This window comes from Alternaria ethzedia (genome assembly GCF_023757985.1).
Source record: "Alternaria ethzedia strain BMP 0044 chromosome Unknown scaffold_3, whole genome shotgun sequence".
Classification (NCBI taxonomy): domain Eukaryota; kingdom Fungi; phylum Ascomycota; class Dothideomycetes; order Pleosporales; family Pleosporaceae; genus Alternaria; species Alternaria ethzedia.
Window position 1 is genome coordinate 831841 of NW_026056196.1, and position 21128 is coordinate 852968.

At 52.0% G+C, this 21128-nt stretch overlaps 9 protein-coding genes across 9 annotated transcripts; 7 read left to right on the forward strand and 2 right to left on the reverse strand.

Annotated features, from left to right (window-relative positions):
- Positions 1-1184: 1184 nt before the first annotated feature.
- J4E87_001775 (uncharacterized protein) lies at positions 1185-4517 on the forward strand (the record flags this gene model as incomplete). Its single annotated transcript, XM_049373416.1, has 4 exons — positions 1185-1248; positions 1305-2407; positions 2470-2910; positions 3009-4517. The coding sequence occupies 4 exons, from the start codon at positions 1185-1187 to the stop codon at positions 4515-4517; spliced, it is 3117 nt and encodes a 1038-aa protein (XP_049236786.1).
- A 544-nt stretch (positions 4518-5061) lies between these two features.
- Positions 5062-5676, forward strand: J4E87_001776 (uncharacterized protein; the record flags this gene model as incomplete). Its single annotated transcript, XM_049373417.1, has 1 exon — positions 5062-5676. The coding sequence occupies one exon, from the start codon at positions 5062-5064 to the stop codon at positions 5674-5676; it is 615 nt and encodes a 204-aa protein (XP_049236787.1).
- Positions 5677-7227: 1551 nt separating this feature from the next.
- On the reverse strand, positions 7228-7643 carry J4E87_001777 (uncharacterized protein; the record flags this gene model as incomplete). Its single annotated transcript, XM_049373418.1, has 2 exons — positions 7228-7555; positions 7639-7643. The coding sequence occupies 2 exons, from the start codon at positions 7641-7643 to the stop codon at positions 7228-7230; spliced, it is 333 nt and encodes a 110-aa protein (XP_049236788.1).
- Positions 7644-9267: 1624 nt separating this feature from the next.
- J4E87_001778 (uncharacterized protein) lies at positions 9268-9891 on the reverse strand (the record flags this gene model as incomplete). The annotated part of the gene is made up of 1 exon (XM_049373419.1): positions 9268-9891. The coding sequence occupies one exon, from the start codon at positions 9889-9891 to the stop codon at positions 9268-9270; it is 624 nt and encodes a 207-aa protein (XP_049236789.1).
- A 524-nt stretch (positions 9892-10415) lies between these two features.
- Positions 10416-12121, forward strand: J4E87_001779 (uncharacterized protein; the record flags this gene model as incomplete). The annotated part of the gene is made up of 3 exons (XM_049373420.1): positions 10416-10523; positions 10582-11009; positions 11059-12121. The coding sequence occupies 3 exons, from the start codon at positions 10416-10418 to the stop codon at positions 12119-12121; spliced, it is 1599 nt and encodes a 532-aa protein (XP_049236790.1).
- A 475-nt stretch (positions 12122-12596) lies between these two features.
- J4E87_001780 (uncharacterized protein) lies at positions 12597-13469 on the forward strand (the record flags this gene model as incomplete). Its single annotated transcript, XM_049373421.1, has 2 exons — positions 12597-12693; positions 12745-13469. 2 exons carry the CDS (start codon positions 12597-12599, stop codon positions 13467-13469), a joined length of 822 nt encoding a protein of 273 aa, XP_049236791.1.
- Positions 13470-15834: 2365 nt separating this feature from the next.
- On the forward strand, positions 15835-17070 carry J4E87_001781 (uncharacterized protein; the record flags this gene model as incomplete). The annotated part of the gene is made up of 3 exons (XM_049373422.1): positions 15835-15839; positions 15934-16288; positions 16528-17070. The coding sequence occupies 3 exons, from the start codon at positions 15835-15837 to the stop codon at positions 17068-17070; spliced, it is 903 nt and encodes a 300-aa protein (XP_049236792.1).
- Positions 17071-17654: 584 nt separating this feature from the next.
- J4E87_001782 (uncharacterized protein) lies at positions 17655-19022 on the forward strand (the record flags this gene model as incomplete). The annotated part of the gene is made up of 3 exons (XM_049373423.1): positions 17655-17722; positions 17826-18703; positions 18787-19022. The coding sequence occupies 3 exons, from the start codon at positions 17655-17657 to the stop codon at positions 19020-19022; spliced, it is 1182 nt and encodes a 393-aa protein (XP_049236793.1).
- Positions 19023-19321: 299 nt separating this feature from the next.
- On the forward strand, positions 19322-20806 carry DPH1 (Diphthamide biosynthesis protein 1; the record flags this gene model as incomplete). The annotated part of the gene is made up of 2 exons (XM_049373424.1): positions 19322-19502; positions 19560-20806. 2 exons carry the CDS (start codon positions 19322-19324, stop codon positions 20804-20806), a joined length of 1428 nt encoding a protein of 475 aa, XP_049236794.1.
- Positions 20807-21128: the final 322 nt, after the last annotated feature.

Genomic DNA, 21128 nt, shown 5'->3' on the forward strand with positions numbered 1-21128 from the left:
TGGGTTTAAAGCCCTTACTTTTGACTTTTCCGTGATTTGCCCAATGGATGACGTAAAGTATAGCTGTAGAAGTCGCTTGTCGGGTGAGGTAAGACTCTAGTGAGATGTGGGGAAGATGCGGAGGCTGAGTGCTCAGCTGCCACTCTTTGGACACGATCCGATTCTACTCCGTGAATACGACACATGTGACAGATCTGTGAAAGCCTAGAAGTCAGCTTTAAAACACTGACATAGTGTGTAGTACTCGATGGATCAGGCTCACATAGCTAAGTACAGGTTGTACACCACACTGCCTACCGAGGTTGTAGATGAAGACCTCGGAATGATGTGAGTTGCTCGCCCACTAGAAGAGCAGACCACGCACTGCATACAGCATTCGGAGATGTGTCTACCTGTCAAAAGATCTCAGTCGAAGGCGGATGAGAAGTTCCTAGAGTGACCTGTGCCTACCGCCTTTGCTTTAATTAGCTGCGGCAAGTCGGCATGAAAATCTCCGCCGAGGCCATTACGCAGGTCTGAATACCTCCAGAATCTTATGTGCACATCCATTTGGGTCGTATGAACACAGTGTTTAGAGGAAGGTAGCAATCATCTACTCATTGCCCAGGTGCATTCCAAGATTGCGCAGGTGCCTTGCATGCCCGAGATTCGCCTAACCCCGCACCCCCCACGGACACGCTAACGGCGCCGGCCTTCAATGTTCTCTGTCCAGTGCATCTCCAGTATTCTGTCTACTCCGTACTAAGTCCAGCTCTTGGCTCACTCGACCCTGGTTGCATCTGCTGTCTCTGAAAAACCCGAAGGCTTTCATGGTCTAGGTGGTTGGGGGCTCGTCTCCAATGGCCCAGTCCATCTCGTGGTGCTGCGACGGCCTTCCGCCGAAACGACTTGCAGTTCCCGGCACCCATACCACGCTCATGCAATTGAATCCTCTCGAATAAGAAGCATCGCCGATTCGAAAAATCACCTACCACTACGCGCATGTCTGTTCTAATTGCCGGCTCCAAAACAAGAAGGATCCTTGGTATCCACTCATCGAGCGAATTAGCATGCGGGGAGCTCCACTTGACGCTAGGTCCATCGGAAGTCCCGCTACTCCGCTCCTTCGAAACAGCGGCTTCGATGATTGATGTTCCACGACTCTCTTCCCACCCGCGCTGTTCTTTCTCACACATTTATTCAAGATGTCGACGCCTCTAGATTCCGGGTTTCTTTCGACAACTTATCGCCAATACAAGAAGGATACAGGTGCGTCTTTCTTAATGGCTTCAATTTAGTAGGTTACGCGACTTACAAGACAACAGAATACATTGCCGGCTGGCTAGTCGAAGCCTCAAAAAAGATCGGGTTTAGCCTCAACAGTGGTCCGGCGCCGACGCCGGTAGAGTCACAACGCCTAAAAGGCAAAGATAGGAAGAAGGCCAAGGAGGCTGCCAAGGAGGCTGCCAAAAATCAGCCCTCTGCATACCACATCCGAACCGTCGACTTCATACCTATCGCCGAGGCTATTGCCAAACAAGCCAAGAAATTCAAAGTGCCATCTCCGCTCCTGACAGTGTTCGGCAGAGCTATAAAAGCTAGAAAAGAGGCACAAGCTTGGTACAAATCTGCTAAACTTGAAGATGAAGGGCATAATCACTTCATAAACATACTGTCCAGAGTCCAGGAAATTTTGCGCCCTTTGGTTCCTGCCGCCAGAGCCGTTAAACCGGAGAAGACCAATGGTGTCGACAATCGGTTCAAAAAGCTGACGGTGGAGGAAGTAGCGGACACGTGGCCCAAAGATAATGTTGAACAGCAAGCCAATTTGCCGCCGGTTGTCACAGCGGATATCGAGCAGAGCGAAGAAGAGGCTGAAGAGGAGTTTTTCTTCGCAATACATTCGTTTCTCGCAGGAATTCACGAGATTCAGGACGTGGTACAAGATTCCTGGTTCAAGACACAGGACTTCAACAGGGACCTTATGGCGTCGGCTCTGCTCACAAACACTGCGATAGATCTTGTCAGGCGTGCCGAGAGCGAATTCGACTTTCTTCTCAAGCGCCCATCCAGATACCCAGTATCAAAGTTTCCTGTGTGGTCCCTTCCTGCGCTCTTATATCATCACTACCACCCATTGCCGGATGATGTCAAGATCCATAAGGTAGTGGTCCCTTCAGATGTTAGTATTCAGTTCAATGAGGACGAGTACGATAAGATTCACGCCAACTGGTGCTTTTGGCCTGCCTACACAGGTCTGCGATTCTGTGTGAACCGCATCAAGAAATTCCCCTATCTTGACGCCAACGAGGACGAGCTTCAAGCGATTGGTGCGGATTCAGTGCCACAGATTAAGCGGACGTTCGAGCTTGCCAAAGCGTTCCGGGTGTACACCTCAGCACACCAACGATTTTGGGCTCAAGATGAGGTAAGAGATCTTGGTGTATGAAATGCAAGAGAAACACGCTGACTTTATACACCACCATCTAGGTAACCCGCGGCATGAAAATCATGTTCACAGATAAAGCCATCCCCATTTGGGTAACATTTGGCATCCAGATGCTTCTCGACATCCAGGACATCAAGGATAATCGTATGGGTGAAGGCAAAGGCTTCAACAATTCGTTCACTCATGCTCGGGTAACACTAAACGACGAGCTGAATGAATGGCCGGCGTTCGACGGATGGGAAGCCCCGTTCCCGGAGCTATTTGGTCCTCACACTCCATCTGGAGATGAACGCTCTCGGTGCAGGGACACCATGGACATCTATCACCAGCTTATGGAACATTCTGACATCCCTGCACTCAAATATAACCCAATACGTTGCGGTTTGATCAAGTACGATGTCTACTTCCAACTACATATTTGCGGCTGGCATCTCGAGGGGCAGAGTGGCCTTGCGTGCGTCTTGGGCCACCTCTATACTGCGGTATGTAAAGCTCAGTCCTGCCTAATTGTTCTAGAGTCTCCAAAACTCCACACAGTGGCCTTGAGTAATCGTCAATCGGTACTAATATCAACCACTAGGGTAAACTACTTTATCCAAACGACCCTACTTGGCCTGACATGGAATACCTCCTCTACTCTCAGGATCCAAATCACATCTTCTACGGCGGCATACCCAAAACCCTTGACGAGTCATACCGTAAGATTAATCTTGCCTTTGGCAGCAAGATGCCCCGCATAGACAGCAGTGGGAAATACCGTTTCCACAAATCAAGTCGAATGTTTCAAGAAACGAGCTTATTGAGTCCGATTCTGCAGAGTAGGATGACAGGATGGAGCGACCACACCAACGAGTCCGTGAACGAGCTTGCCAGTAACCTCAATGTCTTGCTGTGCGACAAAACCAAACAAGGGCAACTAGCACGCCAGTTGGGCGCATCACCGGATTGGGTTGAAAGTGAGATTGACACTCGTCGGGTGGTGCGACTGTTCGAGGATGGTCCGGCAGATGGCTCTCCTGTGCTGCTTCGCGATCTGTCTCTATTTATAGAGGGCGAGATGCAGAACGTCTACTTCGACTGGATTTCGATGTACCGAATCTGTGGAGACATATGGAAAGAGATATTATCGGAACTAGCCGGAGACCCTGTCCTGGCGAAGCTCATGCCAAAGCCCACACCCGGGCTAGGCTTATACATCCTCAAGATAGCTTCCGAAGATGCAGCCAAGCAGAAAAAGATCGATCTCGACGATCCAGATCTCGCACCGCAGCTTCGAAAGGTATGGACTTGCATCCAGAGAGTCATCCACAAGCGTTCGTCACACGAGTTCACCCCGCAATACAACATGTGTAAAGCCTGGCTTGGCGACAAATGTCTGGCTCAGCAAATGGCTCGCACATACCACACGGTAGCTTGGCAGCTGGTTGGTTATAACGTTCCCCAGCTCTATAAATTCTACGAGAACTGGGATTTCGACGACAAGAAAGATAGCGGCGTGCTCTGCCAAATCCCTGCTCACAATCGCATGAACGAGATATACCGCGAACGCAACCGAGATCTACTGTTAGGAGGCCTGCGCGATGAGTGCATAAGGGACAAGTATCACAGCAATGACCACTGCGGACGCTGTCGCCGCCGTAATTTCTTCCTTGACCATTACGGCTCAGTGGCATCGCTCAGAGGTACAGAGCTAGTGCAAAAACACCTAGGGCGGAAGTACCACGGACAAGACGACAAGAGTTTGGAAGAGGATGATGTACGGAAAACCGTGCTCAAGAAACTGTTTGAAGAAAACGGTATTACATTTATCGACGGCGACGATGAGGAAGGCGATGAGGATACTTCTGACACTGGGGAGGGTGAGGTGATAGAGGGGCATGAAGATGCGAAGATTAGGCCTACAGTTGACGGGAAGTTCCAGGTCGAGATGTCGGTCAGGTCTATGTTCCATCGGCCAGGTGTTTGGCAGAGTCTTGGTAGTCGTCCGAGCAGCGAGAACGGCAGCGAGGACGGCAGCGAGGACGGCAGCGAGGACGGCAGCGAGGACGGCAGCGAGAACGGCAGCGAGAACGGCATCCACGATTCTTAGAGCGCAGTGGTATTACAATTAGATAGTCTTACGATTCGCACCTGTATCAGCGTATTCACAATGATGCGAGACTAGTATCCGTGAAAGTCGTCATCCGTGCCCTTCCAAATCATTGACTACGTGCGGCAAAGTCGACTTGGCAAAAGCTATATCAAGAGCCGCGCTTCAACTTTACCGGTGGTCGATCTATTTGTTAAGTTGTATGTAGTAGATACAAGATTTGCCGCACCCGCTAGAAATCCTTTTTCTTGTCTCCCAGCCTTGTCTCACTAGGCACCTTATACAAGGAAGAAACTAAACAGGCCTGCAGACTACATTAGCACAAAAATCTGCAAAGTAGGTAACCTAACATTAACGTAGGCTCTAGGGTGTTTAGTTTTCTCCTAGGTTGGCGTGCCAGGCGTGGCTTCGCTTGACCCCGCACACCTGCCCACATGCTGACAGACCAGCTATCTCTTTCCTTGCATCTTCAGCACTCATTCTACTTATCTTATACTCTGACGTCGAGCAAAACTTTCATGTTCTATCTCACCGACCCTGCGGAATGATTCACGATAACTCTGAAGAGGAGGGCCGACGCTACTGCCAGCTTCGCTCAGGAGACGCAAGCGCAGACACGCTGTCCCGCTTTCACTACGAGCCTCTCGAACCCCGCTGCATACGCATCCTCGAACTCCAGCCTGGTCGACGATCAGACCCATTCCTAGGCAAATTCATCATCGCGGACGTCAATAATGACTTCGCATACGATGCGCTGTCGTACATGTGGGGCGATGCCACGCAGACTGATCAGGTCATCGTTGATGGCGCCACTATACCGACGGGCTGGAATTTGACCAGGGCATTGGAATACCTGCGCGATCTTGGAGGATCGAAATCACTGAGGATATGGATCGATGCAATATGCATTAATCAGAATAGTCTTGAGGAACGAGCCGAACAGGTTGCCATGATGCGGACTATCTACCACAACGCTTCCTGTGTGCGAATTTGGATCAATGAACCGTCGATCGACGAAGAGAGTGCTGCCGTAGCAGCTCTCAAAAGCTTCAAACCCAGCCCAGATGCGGAATACAGTGGCCTGGGCGATGAGCCCAGCTTCTGGGATCCTCTGGTTCCGATGTTTAACAATGGGTACTGGAATCGTATTTGGATGTAAGTGGATCAACGGTCGCCTGACTATAGATTATCAGCTGACGCGGTCGCTTTTATGCTGGTAGACAGCAAGAAGTCCGTAACGCACGACGATTAATGCTACACTGCATGAATATTGCTTTTGATGGTATGGCTGTCGCCGACTTCCAGCAAGTCATAGGGGACCTTTTCCCTCTAATTGATGTTCACCCCAATGTCTGGAACTTTCCCACTCTACGTGCATTGAGAGGATATATGGCCGCCCCTTTTAGTTTTAGTTCCGAGATGTTCGCCTTTCATGGTGAGCAAAGACTGAGACTTGGGCTTCTCGCGATTCTTCCTAGATCCAATTATATGCAAGTGTCGGTAGGCCATGATCGCTTGTATGCTCTTATGCACTTGGCTAAAGACTACGAAGAAGGAGGCATTGAAGTCGATTACAACAAGACTGAAGCGCAGGTCATGGCAGATGCAGCCGCCTACTACATCAGTCGACATAGGGATCTTGAGTTCCTGATTGACAGCTTCCGAAATGACGTTAAAGCAACAGATAGTCTCAAGTCGGACGAGATTACCCATCCAACATGGATACCAGATAAATGGATGGGAGGCGACCCTCTCGGAACACCGGTCACTTTGCGATATGATCATGAGCGAAGACGCACCCAGTGCCTTTCAAATTCTGTCAATGTCGAAAATTTGACATTACGCATTCGCGGCGTAGAGGTGGGTTGGATACAGAAACGCTTTACCAACGGCGCATACGCGACCATTGGTCGCTTCTGGACGTCTCCGCTCGGTGAATATCTGCAGCGACACCTCAGGCACTCTGGCCCCGGGTTGCCGCTCGAATTCCTTCGTGTTATCGAAGGCGGTCTACACGGGCGAAAGCACGATCACAGTTGTATTGAGACTGGATTGTCTTACCTTCTTGAAATTAGCAGTGCTCCGGAGCGGGCGAGCCGGAATTTAGGGCACGAGGGAACTAAAGTACTGGACCTATTAGCCCCTTTGAAAAGGATTGATCGACGCGCGTGGTCCGCGCTCCGCGATACTTTACAAAGCTTGTATAGAAGATCTTACATTGTAACAAACAGGGGATACGCTGGCCTAGTACCCGATTGTAATATAAGAGAAGGAGACGACATTTGGATAATACTTGGATCTTGTTATCCGCTCATCGTGCGAAGACAAGTTAGCGGGACATACCGGCATATTTGCACAGCACACATACCGGCTTTTGATGAACGCGAAGATCTGGCCCAGTTGTCATGCGAAATCCAGCCCGGGGACAAAGTCGGCGAATGGACGGTTGAGGACATCGAATTGGAATGATAACAACGCGCTTCACGATGACGTAAGAGCACGATTTGCTACGAACCCAGTTGCGATCATATTTGAGTGGCACTATATACAACGAACTTAACAACGTTCTTCCGCCGAGGTTGAACCAATACCCCAACTCTCCACTTTGACATCTCTCTGACTATCTACGCCGGAGGCCCAACAGGCGTAGGCATAGGCATAGGCGCTACAAACAATCAGCAACAGACCCAACACTCTCCAAAAACACATTCTACTCACAAAAGCCCGGCATACTCCTCGTAGGCCTCGGCATTGGCCCTCTACTAGGCCGACCAGGGAACCCTCCAGTCGGCATGGGAGGAACGCCACCTGGGAAGCTGGGGAAGCCACCAGTAGGGAACGGAGGCGCACCGCCTGAGAAGCTGGGGAAGCCAGGGAAGCCGCCGGTTGGGAAGGGAGGAGCGCCAGTAGGGAACGCGGGGAAACCTCCGGGAGGTGTTGGCATGGGACCGGTGGGGCGGGGGCCAGTGGGGAAGGGTGGGATGCCGACGGGCATTGAGGGAGTGGCTTGGCGTTCTACGATGGGGGCGGCCAGGGCGCTGGGGGGTGTTAGTTGGGGTGTTGGGGAAGTGGCTTGGTAAGGGAGATGTACCCAGCGGCCATGAGGAAAACGGCGGTGAACTTCATGATGTGCGGATGTATAGTTCAGTGAATGAGTAAAGTGGAAATTGTTCGTGGATGTCGATTTAAACTTCTGACACGAGGTTCTCTTATACTCCTGCTCACCCCCGGTCTCTACATCTTCCAGAGCACACGCGTACCTGGCTAACCATGCGTCAGCGTAGATTACTTTCCTTCCCTGTTCCTCCGCCCTCAAGCCCCCATTGATGAATCCTAATATCCCGTATAATGGTGCAGCAACGCCATATTTGCCCGGCTATCAAAGCCTAAAGTTCGGAGAATTCATTCACTCGCGGAGGTTTGGGGCCGATCGAGTGTGTTGAGAGAATATGACGTTGCGTACACGTTGTGCAGAGAGCGTTGCGCCAGGGTGTTTATGGAGAGTAGCACAGTGGCCAATTTATCGGTTGCTTGTGGCCGGGTCCGTTGTCTAATTAAGCTTTGGATTCAGGGCAGAAACAGGCTGTACAACCGCTGAGGGTAAGTTTTGAAACAGCTCACCTGTACGGTCCAATGATAGTGGTGATCTTGAGCGTGTGGCCTGAGGTCTCCGATGTCTCGTTGGATCGGACTTGCAAGAGGCCTGCAGGTAGAGCTGTATGGAATCGATGGTACTCAAATGCCGATAGATACTGCATGCAACCAGACCGGGATGAAATCGAGATTGTTTACTTTGAGTACTAAGATCGAGGACGCGTCTCTCCTAGATAGAGGCGGCCGGGCTGTTTAGCCGATTTCGGGACGATTCTTTGACTTTTGAATGGCAAGCAGTGTAAAGTCGTTCTTCTGACGCCTGAACGATGGCGTGCAGTGCGGCTCGGGTCTCCGCCACGACGGTCAGTCTTGAGCTCATGCAGAACTTAGCAGGAGCGGTTTTTGTGGGTCTCGAGGCGTAAACTCAGAGGACATCGGCAAGTCGGCGTATTCAGAGACACCTGGTATGTCAATTGACGACAACGTCATTTTTGGGCAGCAAAGGAAAATCCGGCGAGACCTGAAAAGACTAATCAAGATCGAACGTGAGGTAAATTGATATGAGGGGCAGCGCTGAGCCCCCCGCATTCTCGCATCTCATCGGAGTTCGACTCCGGTAGGCAGTCCCGACCGTTCGTCGCCAAAAACTTGATTGGTAAATGAAGAAGAAGCATATGGATGTTGTCGAGAGTAGATGAAATGCGGTCGCAATGAGCCAGTGAACCAGACAGATGAAGCCGTCAAGGTCCTGCGATGCCCAGCAATCATGGTTGGTTGGAATGGGAAAAGCCGCGAACTTTGCCGGGCCGCACCTGCATAATTCTCCTGTTGTGCCGCTAATCCTTGACAAGCAACATAGCCCTGATTGCAGATGTTTGATGCAAATGCTTGTGACGACAGTCGACGGGCGATATATGAAGAAGGCGTGGCTGCTGTGGAGGGTTGCATCGGATAGAGGGTTGTGTAACGTCTCGCGACAACGGTAACAAGACTGTTGTATTGAGCGTTAGCACCAGGTTTGTGAGAAATCCATGTCATCGCACCTTTTGACCCAAATGTGAAGAGTATCTCCATCAGCTCTTGATGGAGCTTTGCTGAATTAAAATGATTATTGTTCCACTCATGCAACCATTCTTCCGGACTGTGTGTACGCCACTCAGTCGTCGTCTTCGATGACTAGTCCAATCTCTTCCGCATTCTTGACCTCTCCGCCTTCGTTGTTGCCATCTGCGTCCTCGTCGGTGCCAGTCTTTGGCACATTCGCGTTCGGCGCTAATTTCTTCTTCGTCTTGCCATCCTCTGCAACTGGTGTCCCATCCCTCTCGCTGCCTGTTCCGCCCTTACCACCCTTCTTGGCTTTCTCTTTCCGCTGTCGCGCCTTCTCCCTCTTCAGACGATTCTTCTCCGTCTTCTCATTGTCTTTCTTTTCCAGCTCCTCTTTTCGCTTGGCGAACTCCTTTTCGTCTTCCTCCTTCTTGACCTCCTCGTCCATCATCCTCAGCCTCTCATACTCGCGCCTCCGACTCGCCTTGTAGACGTGGAACTCGCCACTTCCCGCACCTGCACTGGAGCCTTGTACATTGGCGACGATTTCTGGGGGTAGGGAGGACTTGGCTAGTGCGCTGGAGCCTGGGATGTAGATATCGCGATCAGGCTTCGCGAAGAGAGCCTCGACTTCTGAGGCTTGGGCTGAGCGGGGAGTAAGCGCGCGCTTCTTCGTCGGGCGCTGCGAGCGCGGATCGGCGGATGTAGGTATTGATTCGGGGATGGGCTCAGACATTGTGGTGAGACCACGAGGGTCAGCGATGCGATGCGCTGGCAAATAGACGGATTGGCAGAGGGCAGTAATTTGTTTGTGACGTCGTGTGTGGTTGCCCGGAGTGATGCGACTTCAAAAAGATAGCGTGGGCAGTAGCAGTGTGTACGTGTGGTGTCGCGCAATGCAGAAAAAGTGGTGAAGAATGACGGCCAAGAAACAGTCGCGAGGGATGACGCGCTAGCATTTGCGGCGAACACCTCGGGGGCGCTACGGGCGGCGGAACAAGCCACTCGCGCCAGCGAAGTCGCCGCTATCGTTGGGCTTGCAGCTGCACATGAAACGCCCTTGATCGCACTTTCCCTGCACAGCTGTACATATTCCCTTCCTGCCTCCAAGACACCTTTCTGTACAGCATAATATCAACGACACGTACATCATCTTCCAAACCCACACCATACACACATCCCACTCTCTTCACCATGGGGAAACCCCGCGTAGGTCCACTTTATTAATACCACCAAGGCCAATGGCTAACTCCCTCGCAGATGATCATATTGATCCGCCATGCCCAGTCAGAGGGAAACAAGAATCGCGACATCCACCAGTTCATTCCCGACCATAGAGTGAAACTGACCCAGCATGGCTGGACTCAGGTGCGCCCCCAGTCCCATCCGACTTGAGACGAGACATGACTAACTCAGATGATTGTAGGCAGAAGAGGCAGGACGACAGCTACGGTCTCTGCTCAAGCCGGACGACACCCTCCAGTTCTTCACTTCACCCTACCGTCGCACGCGCGAGACGACCGAAGGCATACTCCGTACTCTGACCTCCGACGACCCAACACCATCGCCCTTTCCCCGCAACAAGATAACCGTCTTCGAAGAGCCCCGGATACGCGAACAGGACTTCGGAAACTTCCAGCCATGTTCAGCCGAGATGGAGCGCATGTGGCAGGAGAGGGCCGACTATGGGCACTTCTTCTACCGGATACCTGATGGCGAGAGTGCGGCTGACGCGTACGACCGAGTCAGTGGCTTCAACGAGAGCCTGTGGAGATCTTTCCAAGACGACAACTTTCCCAGTGTATGCGTTTTGGTCACACACGGGCTGATGTCGCGCGTCTTCCTTATGAAATGGTGAGGCGCATAACGATTGGGTCAGCAGTCCAGAACTAACATGCTCCAGGTACCACTGGTCGGTCGAGTACTTCGAGGATCTCCGTAACGTCAACCACTGCGAATTCATAATTATGAAGCGAAGCGAGAACAACGGCCGATACATTCTCCAGAACGAGCTACGAACATGGTCGGAACTCAAGCGCCGTGCTGCGAAGGAGAAGGAAGAGACAAAAAGCGCCACCTCATCTACGCCGAGCAGGGCCACACCTTTGACTGGCCTGGGCCAAGGAGGCATCACCGCATCCCCCACCATACCCACGCGCCGATGGGGAGGATGCGTCAACGGATGTGACCATGACAAGATCAACTACCCCCGTCGACCGATGCGCAAGAACACTATGGAGTACATGGGACAATCGCAACAGCTGCCCCCGCCGGCAGTCTCACACATGGAGCCTGTAGAAAGCGAACAGGAGGACCACCCAGTTGCAGCGCAGCAGACCGAACACGCCCCCATTATCAACGAGCCGTCGCCGGCAAAGCTTTCGCGGAAGCAGAGTACTAAGGGTGCCACCATGCCGGAAATGCCTCCAACGCCAGCATCTCCAAACGATGCGTCCAACGACGCCACAAGCAGTGATGAAGGGGAAGCAACATCGTCCATGTCACGCTCAGGTAGCCATGCACAACCGAGAACCGCAGCTGTCCTCCGCCACCTACAACCCCACAAGACACCAGGCGAGGGTTTCTCTGATGACTCCGACTACTTCCCGGGCATGCAACAAATACAACACCGCAAGTTCCTCCGAGCAAGCTCTACGCAGCGCAGACAGTCCAAAGAACGCAAATTGCAGCGCAAACAGACAGAGCAGAGCTGGAAAGAGGAATCCGGCATGGGTAATGGCGTCAGGACCGATAGACTGGGCGACGGCGATGCCACCAGCGATGATGCTGCGTTCGCGAAGGAGAAGGAAGGAGAACCAATCCTCACGGAAGCGTTGAAAGGCAACATGATTGTCGAGAACAGTGAGGAGGATAGGGAAGCCGGGGAGGAAGAGAAGAAGATTGGCGAGACGGAGATTGACAAGATGCAAGACGCCGAGAGAAAGGGCTTTGGTGAGGTATATTGAGCATCTTGGATGAATGGTACGTCGAGGACGAGCTGGACGACGATACGGCTGTATTAACGCAGATACTAAACGTCTCAAACGATTTACGGTACAAGATCGAATCGAGCCGGTTTCGTAGATCTTTCACATTAATCGAATGTCTACGGGTTGATTGGGTCGCTTTCCTTGATTCTGGTAAGCTTTACTTGGTTCCATCCCAACCATGAGTGCAATACTATGCGCTAGAGGCCCCAATGTTGCTGCCGTGGGAATCTTCTGAATTACAAATCTTAAATTCCACATCAATCTCTCACTCGCGCGAACGCAAACGCACTTTCCTCACCTGTTGTGGACCCACTTTCCGCGTCAGGTGGTTTGCCAAGACCACTCTTGCTATTCTCACTCACTTCGGTTCTCTGATCTCTTCGGACTACTTCGTAGTCACTTGAAGGAGCCCATTACCTTGAGAATCATCACACGACAAGCCACTTATACCATGCAAAAACCCGAGAGTGACTCTGGCGCAGCTGTTGCGCCCACGCCCACATCGCCTTGTCAAGGTCGAGCTATCGGCTTTCTGGACTTATCTGGGGGTGAGTTAAGATTTCGGAACCAGATTTCACAGTTGCTAATTATATCTAAAGAACTCCGGAACTACATATACGAGTATGCAGCTGAGCAGAGCATTCTGGTGAAGCTCTCGCACAACCCTAGCCTCACTAAGAACAACATCGACTATATCGCTCAAGATCGTACGCTCCTTGGTCTCACACGAACCTGTAGACAGGTCCGCGATGAGTTTTTGCCCATCTACCTCACAACGACCACCATCGCAATTCCATATTACCAGGTCGATCAGTATATCTCCACGTTTGTCGATCCACAACATGGCACCTACGACGATGCGGTCGGTAGTATCATCTTGCTGAGGCCGAGGGTTTTAGCAACACGTCATTCCGTCAATATACTCCCATTGGTCAAAATCATCGCTCGGGCGCCACGCTTGATTGCACGCTTTCTCAACGAGGACACCAATGACTTCCGCCAGAACAGCTTGTTCAACTCGCTGCTCAACACCCATCGCAACCCCCGCTGGAATGTCTACGCAAAAAACTGCCTTTCTCAGATCACCATCAGCAGTTGTACGAATGAAGGTCTAAAGACCACAATCGTGGTCAAGAAAGAGTGGGCGGAAAGCTGGATGGGTCCCGACTTCTATAAGAAGACTGAGTATCTCAACGCAGCAATGACATGGAGTAAACGTATTGGTCTCAACAGGAATAGTGGCAAGTACAGTTCGCTCCTCTATCACTTTGGCCATATAGTTCCGGAAACTTCTGCGACGTCAGCGGAGCTCGACCGTGAATGAGGGCATGTCGTATGTGTTTACATCCAAGGGGGGATAGATCTGTATGAGACCAAGATATGGTTCCACGGGAACAGGGCTTTTCATCGAGAGGTTCGTGTAGCTCTTCAACGCTGGAAGGTGAAATGGACGCCACGCGCAGGCCTTGTGTTTAGTGTAACTAAAGTAGGCGTAGTGAAAACAATGCCCACTACCACTATCTCGACTGGTGCTTGTGGAGAGCTATTCAATTCTTGCTAACCTTCAGCTCAACTCGGATACCTTATCAATCACAAACCACCCTGAAAACTTCTACCCATCGAGGCAAGCAAACTGCTTACCATATAACATGTCTCGTCCACAAAAGACCGATACCCTCGCTTCAATTCAGGAACTCAACGCCGGTCTCCAAAATCTCTCGGTAGAAAGCCCAAGGCTCGGTTTTCTTTCTCTGTCCGGTGGTAAGTACACACTAGCCGTCATCATCAAGTGCATCACTTACAAGCATAGAACTTCGGAACAAAATATATTCATACCTCGCCAATGAACGTATAAACCACGACGCTCCCGTCAACTCAGAGACCACATCATTCTCCTCGACCCCAAACTACCTGCACACGCCCGCACACCAGATCGTGCTATATTACGAGAACAAAGATGACGTTCTATACGAACCTCCAGAATGGAACACTATACAACGCTACGACATGGGCATCACACAGACCTGCCATCAAATACGAGAAGAATACGAAGCCACTTATCGCCAAAACCACTCAATGTCCATCTCGCTCGACGCCCTTGTAACCAGCACCGCCTCCCGTGATCCTGACCAGCCTCCCATCCTTCCTTTAGGCAGCGTACGCATCACGATCCGAGAGTCCTCGTGGTCAACACCCAACATCGACATTCTCCCTTTTCTGAAGGCATATAAAAACTCCCCGTCCTTGAAGCTGCACTTCGGCCTCCCCGAACACGCGCGGACTGCTTTTGGCGATGTGTTCAGCGTGAGGGAGAATAATAAGTGGTGGGTCGGTGTTGAGGAGCATGTCGCGTTTATACATGTATGGCCTGAGGTATACGGCGAGAAAGCTAAAGTTGGGATTACGGTTACCAAGGAGTTTGAGATGAAGCGGAGGAGGGGAAGGATGGGAGTTCAAAAAGGTGTATTGCTGGCTGCGTGGCTGCGTGAGATGGGGTTGGAGGCTTTGAGTAGGTGGCCAGGACTCAGGATATATGTAGTTTGATCTCCTGCTTCATCAAGATGGATATGCACCCTTCAGGCGATTGATGTGTCCAGGAGAGGCTACATGAGTGGCTGCAGACGGTCGAACTGGGGGGTCTAGTAGGATGGCATGGATCGAGGGTTTACTTGGCGAAGCCGTGGTTGGAGGAGTAGTTTGAAGAGTAAAAATGAGGAGGATCTTGAGCTGCGCGTTCGACGACTGGCTTGCAGACCGACCACGCAATCAATCGGAGCAGATGAACACTTCGGCGCAGCGCTGCGGTGTGTCGGTGTCCGTTGAGTACTTGGCATGTTTGCTCATCTTCGAGAAGCATTGTATCGCTCCCATTGCAGGCATTCTGGTCGGCGAGGTAGCTGCGGCATGCAGATCTGACACGGAGAATAATCTGAGATAAGCGGGCCGCGTATGCAAGAAATATGCAGCATTGTGAAGCTGTTCAACAAATGTATGCGATCGTTCGTGAGAAGAAGTGACAAAAAATCGAAGTCAGTCGCCGCTGTGATGGACCATCGATGAAGTTCGCGCCAGTGGCCGCCACCCGGCACTCGCATCCGTCCGTCGCACGGAGTCCTTCTAGAAACCATCTAGACACCCACACAGCTTGACCTAGCGGGCCACGTTAGTAATTCATTCCATCATGAAGGAACGCCGTGGTAATTCCGACGGTGCGAGGTTTCGGTCGCCGACTACCCTCCAAGACCCCGAGCACGATGACACTCGCACTCGCTGCCCTCAGCGCAGAAATCATACGATATCCCACATCGTGAAACGCCTCGTCGACTCTACATCATCATGTTCGCGGGTACGCAAGCCTCGCCATGCAGTCGCGCAAGCCATGAACCGGGTAAAGTTCCCATGTGCTATCCCTGGGGCGCATTCTCGTCGCCGACGACCCACGCGCCTACCACGCGCGAGCCACGCTTAGTACCCACGCTAGTCAATTTAGGGCCCCGGGTGTATGCGTATCTGCTGCCGGGGCGCCACCAGTCCGCCTCCACGATATATCCATCGTCGGGATGATTGCATTCTCGGCTAAGTCCACGTTTGCAGCGTGAGGTCGGCGACTAGGGAAAATGTCTACACGGCGATTGGCACATGGGCCCGTTAGCGAGGGAAGATCTGGTCTAGTGACCTAGTCCTTCATAATGAGGTGGTGGTCTACAAACGGCTTGTTTGTCCTTCGTTGGCAGGGGTTTTCTTTGGTTTTGCTGCTTTCGTTCTGCTGATGCACCTTACGGGACGAGTCCTTCGCTAGAGTGGGATGCTTTAAGGGACGGGACCCGACGAGACGAGAATACCGGTATCAAGAGGATGTTTACACCCGTCGAGACTTCCATCGGCGCCTTTCTGCTACACCAAGCGACTAGCAACCTCCTCTATCAGAATGGCGATATCCTGGGACTCAGCGGCTATCTGCGTCGACTGTTCTCTGCGCCTACGAAGGAACTGCTCGCGTTCTTCACGGGCATGGCTGCCAGCTATGTTCCGTTGAAGGCATTAGCACCGCAGTTGATCACGGAGTATCCTGCTGTACAGACCAGTCCACAGAGTGCTCTGTTTACGCTAGCAATTGGTGCTCTGATAGGATGGGGGACGAAGGTAAGAGACTTTTGGTACAAGAATCCTCCACCGCTAACGCGAACGGACAGATGTCGAATGGATGTACATCCGGACACATGCTGTGTGGACTCCCCAGACTGAGTGGACGCTCAGCAATCGCAGTTGCTACCTTTTTTCCTTCGGCGATCATAACACATCACCTCGTCAATCCAAGCCTATCGAGTCCAATGTGTCCCAGCAGTGCACCATGCTACACGCCTGTGTATCCGTCAACCGAGACAACCGCATCGCTTCTCATACTCGCCGTATTCAGCATCTTCGCCGCGCGAACCATACCCAAACTCGTAGCCCAGGTCACAGTCGCGCCCGCAACCAAGGACGCCAAACATCAGCCCGCAGATACACATACTGCTGCACGCCTTACGACGCAGTCCTTCTCAGGTCTTCTTTTCGCCCTCGGTCTTCACATCTCGCAAATGTCACATCCCGAAAAGGTGGCCGCTTTCTTCTCTTTCCCCGACTTGCAACACTGGGACCCGTCACTTGCTCTCGTCATACTCTTCGGCGTCCTACCCAACTTGATCGAGAACCAGATGAAAGGCTTCGTCAGCCCGCCATCTTTCGCCGACAAGTTCTCGCTGCCTACAAAGACGTTGCAAGACGTGGATAGAAGATTTGTCGTCGGAGCTGCAGCTTTCGGTGTTGGCTGGGGCTTGACGGGAATTTGTCCTGGTCCGGCGGTGCTTCGAGCTTTCTTCCAGCCGGTTTGGGGAGCGTTGTGGGTTGGTGGCTTCTGGTTGGGAGGTAAATTGAACATTTGATCTGGTTCCAAGCTTGTTTCTTTGCTTCAAATGGGGGGTTCTTTGCGTTACACGATACCCTGTATGTATTCCTGCGCATTATCAGCCATGAGGGCTGGATGATGACTGTGGAAGAAGTTAATAATCAGATATGGAATGTCAGTCTAATGATCGATAAAATGACATATGTCAGAGTTTTCGCGCTTCGGTTGGGAGAAGCCTTTGTGTATGTCGCTGTTGTTCCTTAAATTGCAAAGCGATAATCCAGAGTCTTTCTCGCCGCCCCAGGGGAAGGTAGGCGCGTGTGCATGTGGATCTGTATGACGAACTGCTCAGTTGGCGAAAGAGGAAAGAACAATCCGCGAACCGAGATCACTGGGAGACGTTGCACGACAAGGGCCCACTTCCCAGTGTTGCAAGCTCTGGGAGATGCCCGGATCTCTGTCGCCTTCTTTCATTTCACTCCATGTGCAGTGAAGGTGAAGGCGGGAGCCACGCCGAAAAAAAAAAGCTCAATCCCGCTTGCGTAGTACGCCTCTGTTTCCAGCACCACCCGGGTGTTTCTCTCTCTTACCTTACACTCATCAGCAACGAACTTCAAAACTATGCGGATCGGCCAATTCGTCAGGCTTGCTGCCTTTTTCGCTGCTGTTGCAGGCGAGATCTGTCAAAAGTAGGCATAACCCAAGCATTCTGCTTTGCGTCTCGGCGGTTTTGATAGTGCTTGTACCAGCGTCTTGCTTGGAAAAAGTCTCGCAGCTGACTTTGACATCTAGCTGCTCAAACGATGATCGTCTATTCACTAATGTTACGATCCTCGAGGCGCCATACAAGAATGTCGCTGCCGCTGGGCCTCCGCCTCCGCCCCCTCGAACTCCTCCGCCCGGACTGCCAGATCGGCCTCCTCCGAATCCACAAAATGAACCTGCGACTGATGAGGTCTGGGATAGGTGCAGGAGAAAGGGATGCACGCTCTCGTGGGCGATGAGCCACGACGACAGCGAAGTCGGACCCCAGTACGACCCAGGACGTACCACGGCAGCATCACCGTACCAGAATCGTAATCAACTCGGAAGATGGTTCTGGCAGTATTTTCAATTTGATCCAAGCGACGAGGCGGATTCTTTTTTCAACTTCTATTTGACATGGGGTATCGGTGAAGCACTCGCAAGTCTCGGACTCAACCCCAACGCAGACAGATTCGAAGGTGGCGAGAACCACGTCGTCTCCTATCAGCATAACTTGCCTGGATTCGATGAGGATATCGATGATCAAACGTACTATGTTGACGGCAAGCAGTACCGGGCCACAGGTGCTGATTTTACCTTCTCACTCAACATCAACGAAGGCGTCATCATAGCAATGAGCCGTACAAGCCCCAAGGAAATAGGCAAGGGAAAGGACCCGCCAATTACCGGTGACGGACTGCCACGCCTTAATCAATTCTCAGACGTGGCGTGGCTGGAGTGGCAACATTTGATGAACCAGAACAATGGCGATGTCAGAAACATGCGTTACTTCGTGTCTGTGTTGGTTGTCAACCGAGAGACTCAGTCAGTGGTGCTGAGAGCACTGCGCACTCGAGGTAAAAATCTAGAAGATTTTCCAGGGCAGACGTTCGAACGGGGGACAGACGAAATGAATGCAATCATGGGTAAGTCTGGCGCGTTCCAGTAGTGATGCAGGAGGCTCTTCGATTTACCAACAGCTAGGAAGCGTTGACTAACATGTGACCAGGCACGCCGAACATGCAAGGCTTCGCATATATGCTGGTTCAGCACAAAGCGCAGCTGGGCAACATGTACATCAAGAAAATCCAAGTCTTCAAGTGCGTGACGATGCGCGAGCCTCCTTGTATCATCGCGCATGTATCCAAGCCAGACGTCTGGGTTGACCCCGGGGGCAGCGAAGTCGTCAGACGCGACGGAGGCCATAACGTAGCGCGTATGCACAAGATCTTCGCGAAGCTGTGAAGTGTCGTTATTTGCGTGGCGTTGTAGTGGAGGATATAGAGCACTTAGGTCTATGGGTAGCAGTAATGTACGACTGTCATCGCTGTGGTTAGAAGTTTGATACAGATTGGCTGGTAATGTGTGTAGCTTTCTTGTGCATGAGCATGCATTCTCGCATCAATGGCCGGGAGCGGGTGGGAGTGGAAGTGGAAGCGCTGTGGACCCTGAGTGAAGTTCAGCCCTACCAAAAAAGTCTTGAGCCCCGCCACATGATTGCACCCGACCCCGCGACGCGCTCAACCACGACATCGACGCGCAAAATGGAAGACGACAGAGCTGCGACCAACTTGGGGCCCGACGCCGAGCAGGGCATGCCAGAAGAGGCTGTGCCCGTGCAGAAACAACCGAAGCGGCGTTTTGTGGGCAGGAAGACGGCGGAAAAGGCGGGCGAGCAGCAAGCGGATCCCAATGCCAACATTGAGGATTCCAGCGCGATACAAGGTGTGAGGAGCCCATACACAGAAGATTAGAAATATCTCTAGCTAACAGTCATCCAAGTTGCCCAGCCTCGACGTACCGCGCGTGTCTTGAACGCGATCCCCGATGACATCCTCCACGACCAGGAGATCAACGACGCCATCGCCCTCCTGCCTCCAAACTACAGCTTCGAGATCCACAAATGTATACATCGCATACGGACATCTGGCGCCAAGTCGATAGCTCTGCAGTTCCCCGAGGGCCTGCTGCTATTCGCGACGACTATATCCGACATTCTGACGCGATTCTGCCCCGGCACTTCGACGCTAATAATGGGTGATGTCACATACGGCGCGTGCTGCATAGACGATTATACCGCAAGAGCGCTAGGATGTGATCTGCTCATACACTACGCGCACAGCTGTCTGATACCGGTGGCAGTGACGAAGATCGCGACACTGTACATCTTCGTCTCCATCAGTATCGATACCCAACATCTGATCAACACCATCACCGAGAATTTCCCCGTGGGAAAGACCATCGCGCTAGTTGGAACCATTCAGTTCAACGCTACAATACACGGCATCGTGCCGATACTACGGAAGGAAGGATACAACCCGTTTGTGCCACAGATTGCGCCTTTGTCCAAGGGCGAGATTCTAGGATGCACGTCACCGTCGATGGCCATCAAGCCAGGCCAGCTCAACGCGCGAGGCAAAGAGGAGGAAGTACCGGACATGATACTATATCTCGGCGATGGACGCTTCCACCTCGAGAGCGCTATGATCGCCAATCCACATATACCTGCATACCGCTATGACCCCTACTCGCGGCGGCTTACACACGAAACTTACGAACACGATTCACTATACGACTTACGCCGCACAGCTATTCTCACAGCTCGGAAAGCTCGTACATGGGGCGTCATCCTCGGTTCGCTAGGACGGCAAGGAAACCCACATACACTGACGCTCATCGAGAACGAGCTGGCGCGCCAAGGCATCAAATGTGTAAATCTGCTCATGTCTGAGATCTTCCCCGGAAAACTGGCAATGATGTCTGATGTAGAGGCTTGGGTACAGATCGCATGTCCTAGGTTGAGCATTGACTGGGGCTACGCGTTTCCCAGGCCGTTACTAAGTCCTTATGAGGCGCTCGTTACGCTTGGTGTAAGAGACGCGCCATGGTTGGAGGAAGACGACACAGTGAGGAGAGTTGAGGCCAAGGACAGAAAGAACCTCTATCCTATGGACTTTTACGCAAAAGAGGGCTTGGGACGGACTACGGTAGATCATGTGAAAGCTGCGGAAGTAGCAGTTGGGGCATGAGGAACTACAAAGCGTGCATTGGTTTGGCGTCTTTCTCTGCTAGTTTAAACTGAATGTGCATTGTTGCGTGGCGCGGGTCAAGACTTCAACTCTTCCACGTCTCTACGTCTCGGATGAGTAGTTGGGATGAGCTATGGTTGCCTGCCGCTTGCTCTCCTCTTTCACTGCGACGGCATCAAAGGAGCATTTCCCGCTAGCAAAAACAAAAGCACGGACATTCGCGATATCACCGTTAGGCTCCCATCTTGCCCGATTACTCTCTATGACACAGTGACCGTTAACCTGGGATCTTCCACTATACTGCGACCAATTGATCCGCAAC